Source organism: Rhinoraja longicauda, chromosome 5 (assembly GCF_053455715.1).
Source record: "Rhinoraja longicauda isolate Sanriku21f chromosome 5, sRhiLon1.1, whole genome shotgun sequence".
NCBI classification, from domain to species: domain Eukaryota; kingdom Metazoa; phylum Chordata; class Chondrichthyes; order Rajiformes; family Arhynchobatidae; genus Rhinoraja; species Rhinoraja longicauda.
The window spans coordinates 14,515,169-14,535,416 of record NC_135957.1 but is presented as its reverse complement, the minus strand read 5'-3'; the positions used below and the strand labels follow the sequence as shown (position 1 = coordinate 14,535,416).

Sequence of the window (20,248 nt, the reverse complement as noted above, 5' to 3'; positions counted from 1 at the left end):
GAAAGATTGATGGATCAAATTATGTGGTATCTGAACTAATAATAGCAAGAACAATTATGCATTTCCATGTGGACGCAAGAAACTGGAAATCCAGGAATCTTGACCAAAAATTAAAGTGCCAGAGAACTCAGCAGATTAGACAGAATCTTTGGAGGGAATGCACAAATGAGGTTTCAGGTTAAGATACTTCTCCAGACAGAAGAGACGGGAGCATAAAGCTGGAAAAGCGAGGCAGGAGCAGGATAAAGAATGGCAAATGATAATTGGATACAGATGAGAGGGGGGTTTATTGGTAGATTGGAGTTGGTAACAACGGATGGAGGTGAAAAGGAGACAAAATCGTGTCAGGTCAGTAGAGAAAAGGATTAGTTAGGGATATGTGTGGAAGAGGACATGAGAAGGGGGGAAAGCCGCAGCATGGAAAACAAAGTATAAAAGAGTGCTCGGATTCAGAGTAATTTTTAATAAGCAGGAGAAATGGGAGCAGCCATTCATAGAAACAGAAACATAAAAAATAGGTGCAGGAGGAGGCCATTCAGCCCTTCAACCCAGCACCGCCATTCATTGTGATCATGGCTGATCATCCACAATCAATAACCTGTGTCCAACTTCTCCCCATATCCCATGATTCCACTAGCCCCCAGAGCTCTATCTAACTCTCTCTTAAATTCATCCAGTGATTTGGCCTCCACTGCCCGCTGTGGCAGAGAATTCCACAAATTCACAACTCTGGGTGAAAAAGTTGCTTCTCACCTCAGTTTTAAATGGCCTCCCCTTTATTCTAAGCCCCTGGTTCTGCACTCCCCCCAACAATGGGAACATTTTTCCTGCATCCAGTCTGTCCAGTCCTTTTATAATTTTATAAGTCTCTATAAGATCCCCTCTCATCCTTCTAAACTCCAGTAAATACAAGCCGAGTCTTTTCAATCTTTCCTCATATGACAGTCCCGCCATCCCAGGGATCAATCTCATTCTATTCAACAGTGGTCATTTTTGGACTTGCATTACAACCCAATGAGGTAGAAGTTCTGCTATTGAGCTCAGCTTTGGTGAGCGATGGGCTTCAGTGAGGCAAGGATTAGCAAATTAGTCGGCATCTCTTAGCAGAGGTGACTAGTGATACAGGGTAGAGAATAATGACAGTTGTATGATATTTTTGCAATATGTAGATATCATGGACTCAAGTCTGAAGAAGGGTCTTGACCTGAAACGTCGCCCATTCCTTCCATTGATGCTGCCTGTCCGCTGAGTTACTCCAGCATTTTGTGTCTCCCTTCGATTTAAACCAGCATCTGCAGTTCTTTCTGACACTTCATGGTGACATGGTTGGCCCTGCCAGATAGGAGACAGTGCAAATGGTGGTGGGGGAATGGGTTCTTGAAGAGCTGCATGGTAAGAGAGTCAATAGTGAAGGAAGGAGACAAGCATTTCTTTGGCTGTGAGTGAGATGTTTTAAGCAGTTTCAGAGAACTCTGAAACGGGTGGATGAGCAGCAAAGCTCATAGTACAGTGAACCCTCGCAACAACGGACCATGGGGGGGGGGGAGAGATGGTGTCAGTTATTGACGATCGTCCGCTATAACCGAATAACGGAGGGGGAGGGGTGTAAAGTGTAACCTAAAGCCGGGAGGGTTAAACCAACAGGAATTCACAGGGTGGAGAGCCGCTGAGCCCCCAACCCCGCATACAGTGTGCTAGGGAGAGATCCATTATTCACGCCACCTTTATGATGCTCGCTCTCTCCACTCTCACAATTGGAAGCATGCCACATGGTGCCAGCTCAATGGGTAACTGGCGGAAGTGGGGGGCAGTGCAATGGGAGCCTTGGTCCACTTTAACCGAAATCTGCTATATAGAAGTCCATTATTGCGAGGGTTTACTGTACATATAACGAACTGCAGATGCTGGAATCATGAGCAAAAAAACACCAAGTGCTGCAGTAACTCAACGGGTCAGGAGCATCTCTGGAGCACATGAATAGGTGATATTTCGGGTTGCGAACCTTCTTCAGATTGATTGTAGTGGGGAGGATACAGCTGAAAGAGAGCTGGGATGGGACAAAGTGAAAGAAGTGATATGTGGATACCGTTGAGGGAGGTTAATTGGCAGATGGGTGGACAAAGGTCAGAGATGAAAAGGTGACAAAAAGATAAGGAGAGAAGAGGTCGGAAATGTGAGGCCATAGGAAAGAATGTAGGTGGAAGGGGAGAGGAGGAAGGAGGGCAGGATAGAGGGAAAAATGGGTACTCATCCGGGTGGGGCTCAGGAAAGAGAAATTGGAGAATTCTAAGTTTACACCATTGGATTGCAAGCTGCCGAAGAGGACTAACTCTGGCAATGGAGGAGGCCTGGGACAGAAAGCCTGCACCAGTGCAGAACTTATCGATTTCATCACCTTTACCACTAACTTCCACCCTGCCCTCAAATGCACTTTTTCCAGAGATTGGGAGGCTGAGGGGAACCTGATAGAAGTAAATAAAATTATGACAGAGATGTGGTTGACAGTCAGAACTTTTTTTTCCAGGGTGGTTATGTCTGGAAGTCAGTTTAAAGGAGACGTGCGGGGCAAGATTTTTTGCACAGAGAGTGGTGGGTGCCTTTGCACTAGTTAGGGGTGGAGGTGGAGGCAGATATGATGGTGGCATTAAAGATGCTTTTTGATAAACACATGGAAATGCAGGGAATAGAGGGATATGCGTTACGTGCAAGCAGAGGAGATGAGACTTTAAAGATTCAGCGTGGAAACAGGCACTTTGGCCCACCGAGTCTGCACTGATCAGCAATCACCTCATACACTAGCACTATCCTACGCACTAGGGATAATTTACAGTTTTGACAGAAGCCAATTAACCTGCAAACCTGTACGTCTTTGTCATGTGGGAAGAAACTGAAGCACCCAGTGAAAACCTGTGTGGTCACAGAGAGAACGTACAAACCCCGAGATTAGTTTAACTTGGTATCATATTCAGTGAAAAAAAAATGTTCCTGTGCTGTGCTGTGCTGTGCTGTGCTGTTCTATGTTCCAAATGGGATTCGTTTTGAGAGGCATGGTATTCAACGTAGACATGGATAGCCAAAGTGTCTGTTTCTATGCGACACAACTCTTTTGACTATGAAGAGTGATGGAAATGCTGACCATGTTTGCTAACTACAAATTATATGCTAACCAAATGATATGCTTACCACATATAAAAACCAATTGGATGAGCATCTCAAGAGCCATAATCAACAAAGGGCTGAATAGCTTTCATCTGTGCTCTAAATTTCTATGATCCTATTTCTAAGTGCTGTCATCAGCTGATCACAGCAAAATTTCTATTCCTATATTTGTATAAACTTTGCAGAAAACAAAACCCTGAAAATATACTTACTGGGTCAGAATTGTAAAGTGGCTGACAGACCTTCTCCAATGCTTGCAGAAATTTCACATTGTCTTTTGCTCCATTAGCTGCATCAGTGATTTGAGAATCTACCTCTAACCACATCTACAATATAGGAACAAACAGACCATTCAGTCTTCTTCTATCATCAATGATACATGCATTAACTGTTGTAGTTACTACATTACTATTTAGTAACTTCTGGAATAAGAAATGGCAATTTAAGTAGTTTCTTAGCAAGTTAATACATTATATTACATAAGGATTTTCAATAAGAATACATGTTGTCAAACAGCATAGTTCATAGCCATACGTCAGCTCAATGTAAAAGTAGCACACCATGTTTGGAATCAACTCATTCTGACCAATTTGATTTCTTGAAAATATTACTAAAAGCCAATGATAATGATGCCCTAATATTATAGAAAACATCTTCCTTTTGATGCACAAGCAATCTGTTGTAAGATTTATGACTTACAAGTCATAAACACCATGACTATAAGTGTGCTCATCAAAATATGAGCTCCTGTACATAAAAAATCAAATCATTACTTATTTGATGGTCTCAAGTTATCCAAATTGCAGTGGTAGTAATTTTGTTATTACTATTGGTAAACAGCCCAGCAAAAAAATGGTTTAGTCCAACTCCCCTCATATCCTCAATATCCGAAGTTATACATGGGGTATTTCTTTTTTTTTTTTTTTAATATTTTTTATTTTTGAAAAGCATATGTACAAATAGAAATAAAAAAACACATTTGTTATAAAGTTCTTACATAGCTTCAATTTTTAAATTTTTGGAAAGAGAAAGTAAAAATAAAATTAAAAAAAACTATAAACTTGGGGAGAAAGAGTAAAAGGGTTAAAAAAACGGATCTAACAATAAAAATTAAAGGGAGTAGATCCGGGAGACAATAACCACAGTTGTACATCCAACCCCTAACTCAAGTTTCAACTTTTAATTTAAATTTTTTATTTTAGTCCTGTGCCAAACACATTTACTTTTCTAAAAATTCAATAAATGGAGACCATATTTTTAAAAATAGCTCAGGTTTGTCGATTAAGGCAAACCTTATTTTTTCCAAATGCAGGGTCTCTGTCATTTCCGTAGTCCACATTTTAATTGTGGGGGTTATTGGTTTTTTCCAAAATTTAAGTATTAATTTTTTCGCAGTTATTAGACTGTAATCAAGAAAATGTACCTGACTTACTGTAAAATTTGTAGTATGTTCTGATAATCCTAATATAATTAATTTTGGGTCCATATCTAACTTTTTATTAATAACTTTAGAAACTATTTTAAAAATCTCCAACCAGAAGTTTTGCATTTTTATACAAGTTACGAAAATATGAGTTAAATTAGCTTCTTGAAATTGACATTTATCACAAATAGGAGAGATACTAGGAAAAATCCTATTTAATTTCGTCTTCGAATAATGTAATCTATGTATTATTTTAAATTGTATTAAGGAGTGTCTAGTATTCAATGAACATTGATGTATATGTTGTAAACTTTCATCCCATATATCTTGCATTATAAGTTGATTCAATTCGTCCTCCCATGCTCGTCTATAAGATTCTGATGACGGGATGTCAGTGTCAAGGAGAGTATTGTAAATAAAGGATATTAATTTATTTGAATTATAATGTCGATTCAGGCATACATCAAGTGTTTCTGGACCTCTAAACTTATATTCTTGCATGTGTGATTTTACATAATCTCTAAGTTGTAAATATCTAAAATAATTATTAACATGTAATCCGTACTTCTGCTGTAAATCCTGAAAAGAAAGAAAAGTTCCCTTATGATAAAGATCTCCCACCCTTTTAATTCCATAACTTTTCCATTGAGCAAAGCCACTATCTAAGACAGACGGTTTAAAAGAAGGATTATTCGCAATAGGAAGGAAAACAGATAATTTACTCAATTTTAACGTAAGCTTTAATTGTTTCCAGGTACGGATAACACTATGTATAATGGGATTACCTCCATATGTTTTTTTATTTAAATTTATTGGAGCTAAGAGGATCGCACCAATATCGAATGGTAAACAATCCTCTTTCTCCATCTTTAACCAATCCGGTTGTTGATCAGAATCATCCAACCAGCAGGTTATATTTTTAATATTAACCGCCCAATAATAAAATAAAAAGTTAGGTAAAGCAATTCCTCCATTAATTTTAGACTTACATAGATGTCTTTTATTTATTCTATGAATCTTGTAGTCCCAAATAAAATTAGTAACAATTGAATCAATTTTTAAAAAAAACTTTTTTGGAAGATAGATCGGAATTGCTTGAAATAAGTATAGTAGTTGTGGAAGAAAGATCATCTTTATAGCATTACTATGACCAACTAATGATATAGGGAGTGTTTTCCAAAATTGGATATTTCTGTGTAATTTAGTGAGTAAAGGAGGAAAATTTAATTTAAATAAAGAAGTATATTTCCTAGTCACGTAAATTCCAAGATATTTAAACTTTTCATAGGCAATTTTAAAAGGAAATTGTTGAAGTATGGCCGGATTATGCTCCATTATTGGCATAATTTCACTTTTATACCAGTTAATTCTATATCCTGAAAATGAACCAAATTGAGTTATGAGATTTAATAAATTGGGAATGCTAATTTCTGGCTTTGTAATATATATTAATACATCATCCGCATATAAAGAAATTTTATTGGTTGTATGTTTAGTGTTATAGCCATGAATATCTGAATTTGATCTAATACTCTCAGCAAGTGGTTCTATAATAAGGGCAAATAGAAGCGGTGATAGTGGACATCCTTGTCTACAACCCCTAGATAAATGAAATTTAGATGACAGCATTTGATTAGTTAGTATTCTAGCTGTTGGGGATGTATATAAAAGTTTCACCCATGAACAAAAATTTTCACCTAGTTGAAATTTTTCCATCACTGAAAAAAGATAGGGCCATTCTACTTGATCAAATGCTTTTTCAGCATCTAGCGAGATGATTGCTAAATCTTCATTTAATAATCTATTTGAATAAATTATATTGAACAAGCGTCTCAAGTTGAAAAATGAATATCGTTTGGCTATAAAGCCTGATTGATCGGGGTGTATCAATTTATCTATAACTAGACTTAATCTCTGAGCTAATATTTTCGCTAATATCTTCTGATCAGTATTTAAAAGAGCTATCGCCCTATACGAACCAGGGTCTTCAGAATCCTTATCTTTTTTAGGAATGAGGATTATTGTTGATTCAGTCAGAGTTTGTGGTAATCTCAGTTGTTTAAAGGCGTGACTATATACAGTTTGCAAACGTGGAGAGATCAAATCACTGAATTTTTTATAAAATTCATTATTTAAGCCATCAGGGCCAGGAGTCTTCCCATTTTTCATGGATTTAATGGTCTCTTCAACATCTTTCATAGTTATTTCTGCGCCCAGTAAATTTCTATCACTCACATTCAAACCAGGAAGGTTACATTCCTGCAAAAAGTTTTGCATCTGAGCAGAAGTATCTGTTATTTTTGATGAGTATAATGACTGATAAAATTGCAAAAATCTCTGATTAATATCCTTAGGTAATTTAAGCAAATCTCCATTTTCTGATCTAATTTTATGAATTGTAGAATCATCTTCTAATTTACGGAGTTGACGTGCTAGCAATTTCTGTGGTTTATCTCCGAATTCAAAATGTTTTTGTTTAGTATATTGAAAAAGCCTTAAAATATGAGCTGAGAGAATATAATTTAACTTATATTTGAGAGCTGCAATTTTATTATGTATTTCAATAGAGGGAGCGATGGCATTTGTTATGTCTAACTGTTTTATCTGACTTTCTAGGTCATGTTGTTCAGCTCGCTTCTTCTTATTTTGAGACGCTTGAAAAGCAATAATACATCCTCTCACAAACGCTTTAAATGTTTCCCAAAGCAGGGACGCAGGTGTTTCAGGAAGGTCATTTGCGTAAAAAAAAGTCTCAAATTGCGATTTAAGATAGTCATAACATGCTTTTTCATTTAAGATTTGCGGATTAAATCTCCAATTAGTCTGTTTCCCCGTTACTCCTTGGAGTTTTACCCTAAATGTTAAAGGGGCATGATCGGATATAATAATATTATGATATTTTGAATTATACGTATAAGGAATAAGTTTGGAGTCCACCAAGAAATAGTCAATTCTTGAATAAGTTTTATGCACAGGTGAATAAAATGAATACTCTCGGCCTGAAGGATTATCAATCCTCCAAACATCTTTTATATTTGCACTATTTATATAAGAGTTTAATAATTCACACGACTTGGATTTTGTTTTCCTTTGAGTTGAAGATCTATCCAAATAAGGATCTAGTGTACAATTTAAATCTCCTCCAATTATCAAGTTATATTGTCCAAATTCTGGAATGGTATTAAAAAAATTTGTTTTAAATAACGGATTATCAAAATTTGGTGCATAGACATTCACCAATATCAATTTTGTAGAATATAGTTCTCCCACTAATATAACATATCTACCTTCAGTGTCGACTATAGAGGAAGTATGTTTAAATGGTATACCCTTACGAATTAAAATAGCAACACCTCTTGATTTAAAGGGAAACGATGAGTGAAATACTTTATCAATCCATTTGCCTTTCAGTCTATTATGTGCTACATTTTTTAGATGAGTTTCCTGAAGGAACATTATGTCTGCATCAATAGATTTTAAATGTGAAAGTACTTTACCTATTTTAATTGGTTCATTAACACCCTTGACATTCCAACTACAAAATGTAATACCTTTACCCCCTGTTTTCCTAATAGAATCTTGCATCTTAACCGATAAATAATCTATAATAAAGCAAATGGTCTGGCACCCGGACTACAACATTTTTCTTGAATGAAGGGTGGATGATCTTTTGTACTATGTAGAATGTTTCCCGGAAATATCTCCCAAAAGTATATAAATTCTGAAAAATGACATAGTAATAAAAGTTAAATCTAAAAAAAAAATCAATATATAAAAGGTTAAAAGAGTGCAGGAAAGAAGAAGAGACAACTAAAACTACAACTACAATTAGTGCAGTTAGTGTTAGCCACCCTAAGGTGGCAAAAAATCTAAGGACTTCCGTGAGATGTAAAAAAAAATTAATACTAGCTCCGTTTTTTAACAAAGTTATTGGGTTTGTTTGTTTTTTTTAAAAAGAGAGATAAACGGGGCAGGCCCGAAACTAATTAGTCTATAATAAGACGATTTTTCTGTCTAAGGTGTATTAATTAAGTATTCAAAGTAAAGTTTACATAAATCAAATATTACTTATACTTCTTATTAGTAATGATTAATAAAAACATATATGTTTTTTAATTAATAGTAATTAGTAACGGTTAATATTCGTATAGTATATACACTAAACTTAAATCTTTAAGTTTTAATATTTTTAAAGTCCAATCAGATGTCTGCCAATTAAGATAGCCGTGAAATCATGGGGTATTTCAATTGTCACCAGAGTGAATGAGGTCATGAGAAAGCTCAGTTCATCTTGTGTGTGATTTTTTAGATTTAGATTTAGATTTTTTTAGATTTAGAGAAACAGCACCGGAAACAGGCCTTTCGGCCCACCGGGTCCGCGCCGCCCAGCAATCCCTGCACATGAACACTATCCTACACCCTAGGGACAATTTTTTTACATTTGCCCAGCCAATTAACCTACATACCTGTACGTCTTTGGAGTATGATGTCAAACATAATGCAAAATAACGATCACCAAGTTCGGAGACGGCTTACTGCACAACTTTAGTCTCAGTCAAAGCCTCTCAGATGACAGAGGCTTTGTACCATATCACACTTGAAATGCATTTCAAGCTTTTCACACAGTATACATATGACGATCATGATTCAAGTCATAGGTGGTGGAGGAGGCAATTCTTTTTTTTAAAGCAAACAAATGAATACCATAATGGAATTTTAGTACGGAAATCTAATTTTGATTTACTGCCGAGATGGAGAAAAATATCCACCCTTTGACACCAAAAGAGTACAACCACTTTATGTGTCAAGTCAAGTCAAGTCAAATTTATTTGTCACATACACATACTCGATGTGCAGTGAAATGAAAGTGGCAATGCCTGCGGGTTGTGCACAAAAAGAATTACAGTTACAGCATATAAATAAAGTTAATAAGTTACTAAACATAGCACAAAAAGTGTCGACAAAAATTTAGTCTCTGGGGTTATAAAAGTTGACAGTCCTGATGGCCTGTGGGAAGAAGCTCCGTCTCATCCTCTCCGTTTTCACAGCGTGACAGCGGAGGCGTTTGCCTGATCGTAGCATCTGGAACAGTCCGTTACTGGGGTGGCAGGGGTCCCTCATGATCTTGCTTGCTCTGGATCTGCACCTCCTGATGTATAGGTCCTGCAGGGGGACGAGTGTAGTTCCCATGGTGCGTTCTGCCAAACGCACTACTCTCTGCAGGGCCATCCTGTCCTGGGCAGAGCTGTTCCCAAACCAGACTGTAATGTTGCCGGACAGGATGCTCTCTACAGCCCCAGAGTAGAAGCAATGAAGGATCCTCAGCGACACTCTGAATTTCCTCAGTTGTCTAAGATGGTAAAGGCGCTGCTTAGCCTTACCCACCAGTGCGGCAATGTGCGTTGCCCACGTCAGATCCTCTGCGATGCGGACTCCCAAGTATTTGAAACTGCTCACCCTATCCACAATAGACCCATTTATCCCGAGTGGCGTGTACGTCCTTGGATGTTTAGCCCTTCTGAAGTCCACAATCAGCTCCTTAGTTTTAGTGACATTCAAGAGGAGGCTATTGTCCTGACACCAGAGTGCCAGATCAGCCACCTCCTCCCGGTAGGCCTTCTCATCGTTGTTGGAGATCCGGCCCACCACCACAGTGTCATCAGCAAACTTGATGATGGAGTTTGAGCTGAACCTGGCCCCACAGTCATGTGTGTACAGGGAGTACAGTAGGGGGCTAAGGACGCAGCCCTGGGGGGATCCTATGTTCAGGGTGAGGGAGCTAGATGTGTGTTCCCCCATCCTGACCACTTGGGGCCTGGCAGTGAGAAAGTCCAGGACCCAGGCACACAGAGGGGTGCTAAGCCCCAGTTCCAGCAGCTTCTCAACCAGTCTGCTGGGGACTATTGTGTTGAATGCTGAACTAAAGTCAATGAACAGCATCCTCACATAGCCCCCCTGGCTGTCCAGATGAGAGAGAGCGGTGTGTAGAACCTGGGAGACCGCATCATCCGTGGACCTGTTCGGACGGTATGCGAACTGTAGTGGGTCCATGTTGCGAGGAAGGAGGGCGCAGATGTGCTTCTTGACTAGCCTCTCAAAGCATTTCATGACAACCGAGGTGAGGGCCACCGGTCGGTAGTCATTTAAACACGCTGGAGAGGCATTCTTTGGCACCGGTACAATGATGGATCTTTTGAAGCATGCAGGGACCACGGACTTTGCCAAGGAGAGGTTGAATATTGTGGTGAGCACTGGAGCAAGCTGAGTAGCACAAGACTTTAGTACTCGCCCAGATATACCATCTGGGCCTCCAGCTTTCCTCGTGTTCACACGCGTCAGAGCCCACCTCACCTCATGCTCGGACACCGAGAATGTGTGCACATCCCCGGCGGTGGATCCCCCTCCAGCTTCGCTAGCCAGCGCCCCTTCGGTGCTGTTTTTAGACGGCGAGCTGGTGGTGTTACCCGTCTCAAACCGTGCGTAAAAAGAGTTCAGGTCATCAGCTAAGGAGGAGCCGGCACTTCCGGTTGAGGGGGTTCTGGACCTGTAGCTAGTTATAGTCCGTAGCCTCTGCCAAAGGCGCCTGGTGTCCTGCTGCTCCATCTGTGACTCCATCTTGTCCCGGTACCTCTTTTTTGCATCCTTCACTGCCCTTCGCAGTCGGTAGGACTCTCCCTTGTAGTCGTCCATGTTGCCGGATGCCAGGCCGGAGTTGTAAGCAGCGGTGCGAGCATTCAAGGCCACATGAATAGACCTGTCCACCCAGGGTTTTTGGTTAGGGAAGATACTGACCCTTACCGTGGGGATGATGGTATCGGCTATTGTGGCAATGAAGTCCGTAACCGCTTCCGCAAACTCATTTACGTCTCTGGAACTTGCTTGGAACATGTTCCAGTCGACTTCGCTCAGTGCATCCTGCAGCATGGCCTCTGAATGGTCAGCCCACCGTTTTACGTCCCTCGTCACTGTCGCTTCCCGTACTATCCGTTGTTTGTACTCCGGCAGCAGGAAAATGGCAGCGTGGTCAGATTTCCCAAAAGGAGGGAGAGAAACGGCCTTGTAGCCTTTCCTGAACGGCGTGTAGCAGTGGTCCAAAGTTCTTTCCCCCCTGGTGACACACGTGATGTGTTGGTAGAAGTTGGGCATGACCTTTTTGAGATTTCCCCTATTGAAGTCTCCAGCCACCAGCACAGCCGCATCAGGGTTCTTGTTTTGGTGTTGACACAACACATCGTGTAGGGTGGACAGTGCCACGTCGGTGTCCGCATGCGGTGGGATATAGACGGCTGTGATGATCACCGAGCTGACCTCCCGGGGTAGGTAGAATGGTCGGCATAAGATAGTTAGATGTTCCAGGTCCGGCGAGCAGGAATGAGAAAGCGTCTTAATATTCCCAGGATTACACCAGTTATTATTGGTCAAGAAGCAGACTCCTCCGCCCTTGGATTTCCCGGATTCTTCCGTTCTGTCCGCCCGGAAAACAGTGAAGGACTCGGATGGGCAGATCACCTGGTCAGGCACCAGCGGGGTCAGCCATGTTTCGGTCAGACAAAGGATGTTACAGTTCTTTATGTCCCTCTGGAATCTGATCCTTGCCCTCAGGTCATCCAGCTTGTTCTCCAGGGACTGGACGTTGGCCAGAAGTATGCTGGGCAGAGGTGGACGTAAGGCTTGGGTTCTCAGCCTGTTCCGAATCCCCCCTCGCTTCCCTCGGTGTTTTTTCCGACTTTCCCACTGACCTGCGCTCCCACTGCTGCTGCCGCGGTGCGCTCCTTTGATGATCTCTATCGGTATATCGGTGAGTAGATTTCTGTTTAATAGTGCTCCTGTAGCGCTCGAGTTTAATTTTACGAGCGTTTCCCGGTCGTACATTGGTTAATGCTAAGTGCTAGCACACGCTAGAGCACTTAGGGATAATTTTAAAGTAAACATACCAGTTTAAAACGCACAGTTCCCGTAGAGCTACCACGACGGCGACTGGACTGGACCGCGCCATCCGATGTCTGCTTATTGCTGTTCAAAGAAGGTCATATGTGGCAGGAGTAGAATTTGGTCAGTCGGCCCATCATGTCTACTCTGCCATTCAATCATGGTGATCTATCTCTCCCTTCTAACCCCATTCTCCTGCCTTCTCCCAGAACCACTGACACGTGTACCAATCAAGAATTTACAGTTCCCTCCATAATATTTGGGACAAAGACCCATCATTTATTTATTTGGCTCTGTACTCCACAATTTGAGATTTGTATTAGAAAAAAATCAGATGTGGTTAAAGTGCATTGTCAGATTTTAATAAAGGCCATATTTATACATTTTGGTTTCACCATGTAGAAATTACAGCAGTGTTTATACATAGTCCCCCCATTTCAGGGCACCATAATGTTTGGAACACAGCTTTCTTAGGCCCCCTTGGTCATGGCTGACCATGGGTGATGCATCCGAGTTGGCTGCTTGCTCCACACCTCGGCTAGAGCAGCGCCACTTATGACTGAAGAGACCAATGCGGGAGTGACAGTCTCTGTCGCAAAGGTCGCATTTGTGTGTGGACTCAGGTCTGTTGAAGTTGCTGCGCTCCTTTCTGCATGCCCGCTTTTCTGCCACTGCACTCATCAGTTTCTCTTCCCCCGTTTCGAGATGTTGATTCAGGGTACCTCTCCACCTCGTACGGTCAGCTGCAAGGCTCTCCCAGGACTCCACATCGATGTCGAGCACCTTCAAATCTCTCTTGCAGACATCCTTGCAATGTAGCTGGGGGCAGCCAATGGTTCTCCTCCCAGATGTTAGCTCTCCATAAAGGATGTCTTTTGGAATACGGCCATCCTCCATGCGGTGGACATGGCCCAGCCACCGCAGCCTGCGCTACCTGAGTAGAGTGTACATACTGGGAAGGCCAGCGCAAGACAGAATCTCAGCGTTGGACACTCTGTCTTGCCAGGATATACCTATGTACGACGGATGCTTCTAAGGTGGAAGGTGTTGAGTCTTCTCTCCAGTCTGGCATATGTAGTCCATGTCTCACTGCCATACAGCAGCGTGCTGTTAATACAGGCGTTGTAGACTGCTATCTTTGTCTTCACTGTCAGCTTTGGATTGGTCCACACTTGAGTTGTGAGGCGAGCGAGAGTTGTAGCTGCCTTCCCGATCCTCTTGTCAATCTCTGTGTCCAAGGAGAGGTTGTCGGTGATGGTGGAGCCAAGGTACGTGAACTGATGGACAGCATCGAGTTCGTAGTCGTCGATGGTGATGACAGGCGGTGCCCTCTGTATCCTGTCCCAGGACGTTCGTCTTCTTCAGGCTGATGGTCAGCCCAAAATCCTTGCAAGCCCGATAGAAGCGGTCCATCAGTGACTATAGTTCTAGCTGGGTGTGGGATACAACTGCTGCGTCATCGGTGAACAACATGTCTCTGATGAGAGCTTCACGTACTTTTGTCTTGGCTCGGAGGTGGGTGAGATTGAAGAGCCTGCCGTCTGATCCAGTACGCAGGTAGATCCCCTCTGTTGCAGTGCTAAAGGCATGTTTCAGGAGCAGAGCAGCAATGTCATGTAAATGAAAGTAGTCATGTTTAGTATTTTGTTGCATATCCATTGCAAGCATGACTGCTTGAAGTCTGGTCATGGACATCACCAGTTGCTGGGCGTCTTCTCTGGTGATGCTCTGCCAGGCCTGTATTGCAGCCATCTTTAGCTTATGCTTGTTTTGGGGGCTAGTTTTCCAGTTTTCTCATCAGCATATTAAAGGCCTGCTCAATTGGGTTCAGATCAGGTGATTGACTTGGCCACTCAAGAATTGACCATTTTTTAGCTTTGAAAAACTCTTTTGTTGCTTTAGCAGTCTGTTTGGGATCATTGTCTTGCTGTAGAATGAACCGTCGGCCAATGAGTTTTGAGGCATTTGTTTGAACTTGAGCAGATAGGATGTATCTATACACTTCAGAATTCATTATGCTACTACCATCAGCATTTGTATCATCAATGAAGATAAGTGAGCCAGTACCTTCAGCAGCCATACATGCCCAGGCCATAACACCCCCACCACTGTGTTTCACAGACTATCGACTGATGTCTATTACAAATCCACAACCACGACTACATTTCTTCCCACCCTGCTTCATGCAAAGACTCTATCCCCTACTTCCAATTCCTCCGTCTACATTGCATCTGTGCCCAAGATGAGTTGTTCCATACCTTCCGAGATATCCTGTAGGAAAATAACTACAGATGCTGGTACAAATCGAAGGTATCACAAAATGCTGGAGTAACTCAGCAGGTCAGGCAGCATCTAGGAGAGAGGGAATGGGTGACGTTTCGGGTCGAGACCCTTCTTCAGACCTTTCTTCCGAGATATCCTCGTTCTTTAGGGAACGGGGCTTCCCCACTTCCATCATAGACGAGGCACTCACACGTGTCTCTACGGTACCCCACAGCTTCGCCCTTGCTCCCCCTCCCCCTAGCCGCAATGGGGACAGAATCCCCCTAGTCAATAGACAATAGGTGCAGGAATATGCCATTCGGCCTTTGAGCCAGCACTGTCATTCACCATGATCACGGCTGATCAGCCACAATCGGGCGGCACGGTGGCGCAGCGGTAGAGCTGCTGCCTTACAGCGAATGCAGCGCCGGAGACTCAGGTTCGATCCTGACTACGGGCGCCATCTGTATGGAGTTGTACGTTCTCCCCGTGATCTGCGTGGGTTTTCTCCGAGATCTTCGGTTTCCTCCCACACTCCAAAGACGTGCAGGTTTGTAGGTTAATTGACTGGGTAAAAATGTAAAAATTGTCCCTGGTGTGTGTAGGATAGTGTTAATGTGCAGGGATCACTGGGCGGTGCGGACTTGGTGGGCCGAAAGTGCCTGTTTCCGCGCTGTAGAATCTAAATCTAAAAATAAATTAAAAATCTAAAATCAGTACCCCGTTCCTGCTTTTTCCCCATATCCCTTGACTCCGCTATCATTAAGAGCTCCATCTAACTCTCTCTTGTAAGCATCCAGGGAATTGGCCTCCACTGCCTTCTGAGGCAGAGAATTCCACAGCTTCACAACTCTCTGAGTGAAAAAGTTTTTCCTCATCTCCGTTCTAAATGGCCTACCCCTTATTCTTAAACTGTAGCCCCTGGTTTGGGACTCCCCCAACATCCGGAACTTGTTTCCTGCCTCTAGCATGTCCAATCCGTTAATAATCTTATATGTTTCAATAAGATACCAGCTCACCCTCCTAATTTCCAGAGTATACAAGCCCAGTCGCTCTAGTAATTCACCATTAATTCCTACCATTCTGGGAAGTAACCTTGTGAACCTACACTGCACTCCCTCAATAGTAAGAATGTCCTTCCTCAAATTTGGAGACCAAAACTGCACACAATACTCCAGGCATGGTCTCACTAGGGCCCTGTACAACTGCAGAAGGACCTCTTTGCTCCTGTATTCAACTCCTCTTGTTATGAAGGCCAACATTCCATTAGCTTTCTTCATTGCCTGCTGTACCTGCATGCTTACTTTCAGTGACTGATGAACTACGACACCCAGAACTCGTTGTACTTCCCATTTTCCTAACTTGACACCATTCCGATAATAATCTGCCTTCCTGTTCTTACCACCAAACTGGATAACCTCACATTTATCCATATTAAACTGCATCTGCCATGCATCTGCCCACTCACACAATCTGTCCAAGTCATCCTGCATCCTCATCACATCCTCCTCATGCTTCACACTGCCACCCAGCTTTGTGTCATCTGCAAATTTGCTAATGTTACTTTTAATTCCTTCATCTAAGTCATTAATGTATATTGTAAATAGCTGCGGTCCCAGCACAGAGCCTTGCGGTACCCCACTAGTCACTGCCTGCCATTCTGAAAGGGACCCATTTATCCCTACTCTTTGTTTCCTGTCTGCTAACCAATTTTCTATCCATGTCAGTACCCCACCCTCAATACCATGTGCTCTAATTTTGCCCATTAATCTCCTCTGTGGGACCTTATCGAAGGCTTTCTAAAAATCCAGGTACACTACATCCACTGGCTCTCCCTTGTCCATTTTCCCAGTTATATCCTCAAAAAATTACAGAAGATTAGTCAAGCATAATTTCCCCATCGTAAATCCATGCTGACTCGGAACGATCCTGTTACTGCTATCCAAATGTTCTGCAATTTCTTCTTTTATAATTGACTCCAGCATCTTCCCCACCACTGATGTCAGGCTAACTGGTCTATAATTTCCTGTTATCTCTCTCCCTCCTTTCTTAAAATGTGGAATAACATTAGCTACCCTCTAATCCACAGGAATTGAGCTTTGTATTATCTGCAAATTTGCTAATGGTACTTTTAATCCCTTCATCCAAGTCATTAATGTATATTGTAAATAGCTGCGGTCCCAGCACCGAGCCTTGCGGTAACCCACTAGTTACTGTCTGCCATTCTGAAAGGGACCCATTTATCCCCACTCTTTGCTTTCTGTCTGTCAACCAATTTTCTATCCATGTCAGCACCCTACCTCCAATACCATGTGCTCTAATTTTGCCTAGTAATCTCCTATGTGGAATCTTGTCGAAGGCTTTCTGAAAGTCAAGGTACACCACATCCACCGACTCTCCCCAATCAATTTTCCTAGTTACATCCTCAAAGAATCCCAGTAGATTAGTCAAGCATGAATTCCCCTTCGTAAATCCATGCTGACTCGGAACGATCCTGTTACTACTATCCAAATGCTCCACAATTTCGTCTTTTATAATTGACTCCAGCATCTTCCCCACCACTGATGTAAGACTAACTGGTCTATAATTTCCCGTTTTCTCTCTCCCTCCTTTCTTAAAAAGTGGGACAACATTAGCTACCCTCCAATCCACAGGAACTGATCCTGAATCTATAGAACATTGGAAAATGATCACCAATGCGTCCACGGTTTCTAGAGCCACTTCCTTAAGTACCCTGGGATGCAGACCATCAGGCCCAGGGATGTATGAACCTTCAGTCCCTCCAGTCTACACAACACCATTTCCTGCCTAATGTGAATTTCCTTCAGTTCCTCCATCACACTAGGATATCTCGCCACTAGAACATCTGGGAGATTGTTTGTGTCTTCCTTAGTGAAGACAGATCCAAAGTACCGGTTCAACTCGTCTGCTATTTCCTTGTTCCCCATAATAAATTCAACTGCTTCTGTCTTCAAGGGACCCATATTTGCCTTGACTATTTTTTCCCTCTTCACATACCTAAAGAAGCTTTTACTATCCTCCTTTATATTCTTGGCTAGCTTACCTTCGTACCTCATCTTTTCTCCTCGTATTGCTTTTATAGTTATCTTCTGATGCTCTTTAAAATAGTCCCAATCCTCTGGCTTCCTGCTCATCTTTGCTATGTTATACTTCTCTTTTATTTTTATACTGTCCTTGACTTCCCTTGTCAGCCATGGTCGCCTCTTACTCCCCTTCGAATCTTTTTTCCTCTTTGGAATGAACTAATCCTGCACCTTCTGTATTATTCCCCGAAATACCTGCCATTGTTGTTCCACCATCTTTCCTGCTAGGGTTTCTTTCCAGTCAACTCTGGCCAGCTCCTCCCTCATGCCACCATAGTCCCCTTTGCTCTACTGTAATACTGACACTTCCGATTTTCCCTTCTCTCTCTCAAATTGTAGATTAAAACATATCATATTATGATCACCACCTCCTAATGGCTCTTTTACCTTGAGTTCCCTTATCAAATCCGGTTCATTACACAACACTAAATCCAGAATTGCCTTCTCCCTGGTAGGCTCCAGTACAAGCTGCTTTAAGAATCCATCTAGGAGGCACTCCACAAACTCCCTTTCTTGGGGTCCAGTACGAACCTGATTTTCCCAGTCTACCTGCATGTTGAAATCTCCCATAACCACTGTAGAATTACCTTCGCGACGTGCCAATTTTAACTCTTGATTCAATTTGCACCCTATATCCAGGCTACTGTTTGGGGGCCTGAAGATAACTCCCATTAGGGTCTTTTTACCCTTACAATTCCTCAGTTCTGTTCATACTGACTCTACATCTCTTGATTCTATGTCACCCCTTGCAAAGGATAGAATATCAATCCTTACCAACAGAGCGACCCCACCCCCTCTGCCTACCTGTCTGTCTATTCAGCTCACAGCCCTGGTCTTCTTGCAACCATGTTTCTGTAATTGCCACATCATACTTGCCAATATCTAACTGAGCCTCAAACTCATCTACTTTATTTTGTATACTTCGCGCATTCAAATACAACATTTTAACTTCGGTATTCACTTCCCCTCTCAATATTGGCCCTGACCTTACTCTCTTAACCCATCTCGAACTTTCCTTCCCATTAATTCAGGAGTCTTTTGCAACTTTTCCTGTATTCACTCCCCCTTTAACTCCATCTTTATATTCCTAATTTGTCAACCCCTCCCCCCCAACTATTTAGTTTAACCCCACATGTATAGCACAAGCAAACCTGCCTGCCAGAACGTCGGTCCCTCTCCAGTTAAGGTGTAACCTGTCCCTTTTGTACAGGTTACCCCTACCCCAGAAGAGATCCCAATAGTCTATAGATCTAAATTCCTGCCCCCTGCACCAGCCCCTCAGCCATACATTCATATCCCCGATCCCTTACCTTTCACCCCTGCCTGTCCTGCTGAGTTACTCCAGCATTTTGTGTCTATATTCACTTGAAATGAATCCTGATTTTGTCATCAAAACTGCCGACAAGGGTAATGCTACTGTTGGCTGATGAAGTGACCTCTATCAAGCAGAAGCCAAATGTCAACACTCAGATACATCTTCATAGCTCCCTCTGGACCATGTTCCCACCGTGAAACATCAGGCCATCATCTCCTATATAGTCACAAATCTAACTTTCATCGATCTTCCCACCATAGTTTTCAGTCTTAAAGTAATCAACCCTAGTCAGTTTATGTCTACCTCCTGGCAAAAAATCCACGAACAAGACTGTTCATACCACTGGGTTGTAAACTGCTCAAGTGGAGTACGAGGTGCTGTTCCTCCAATTTGTGTGTGGCCACATTCTTACAGTCGCACTGGTTTAGGGTAAGGAGTGAAAGAGTTAGAGGACATTTGAGGATGGGCTTTTCATCCAAATTGGAATTGGTAATGTTCTGCCTGTGTGAGATATGGAGGCAGGTTCTGTCACAACATTGAAGAAATATCTGGACAAGCATTCTGAAGCAAGAGGGGTGAAGTAAGAGAAGGGGTGTGATCCTGCAAAATAAGTTTAGGAAGCTAAATAGCTATTTAATTAGCAGGACCTCAAAGGTTGGAATCTCTGGATTGCTTCTGGATCTCTGAAACTCTCTTTGGAAGGTGGGATCTATACAAGCAGGCCGGGTTGTACCTAAACTGGAATCGGACCAACATCCTTGTGGGAACGTTTGTAAATCCCATTCAGGAAGGGGAATGGAGTTCAGAGTAAACGTTCGGATTGGGGAGTACAGTCACCCAAAGCAGGCAGGTAAAAGCATATGAAGCTAATAAAGTAGATCAACTTGGACATGAGTGGTGTATACATGGAATGCGCTGTCATAGGAAGCAGTAAAGGTAGATACAATTATAATTCACAAAGGGAACAGACTTTGTAGTTGCAGGATTCAGCAAAGGGAAAGGTGAAATTCAAGGGGAAGGTAAGCCTCCAGTAGAGGAACACTTTAGGAACAAGTC

At 42.2% G+C, this 20,248-nt stretch overlaps 1 protein-coding gene across 1 annotated transcript in view; it reads right to left on the bottom strand.

Annotated features, from left to right (window-relative positions):
* LOC144593844 (dynein axonemal heavy chain 8-like) overlaps positions 1–20,248 on the bottom strand; it is a 624,642-nt gene that overhangs the window by 535,922 nt on the left and 68,472 nt on the right. The window contains exon 9 of the mRNA XM_078399962.1: positions 3,372–3,485. Within this exon, the coding sequence (XP_078256088.1) occupies positions 3,372–3,485 (114 nt within the window). The remainder of the gene's footprint in view (positions 1–3,371; positions 3,486–20,248) is intronic.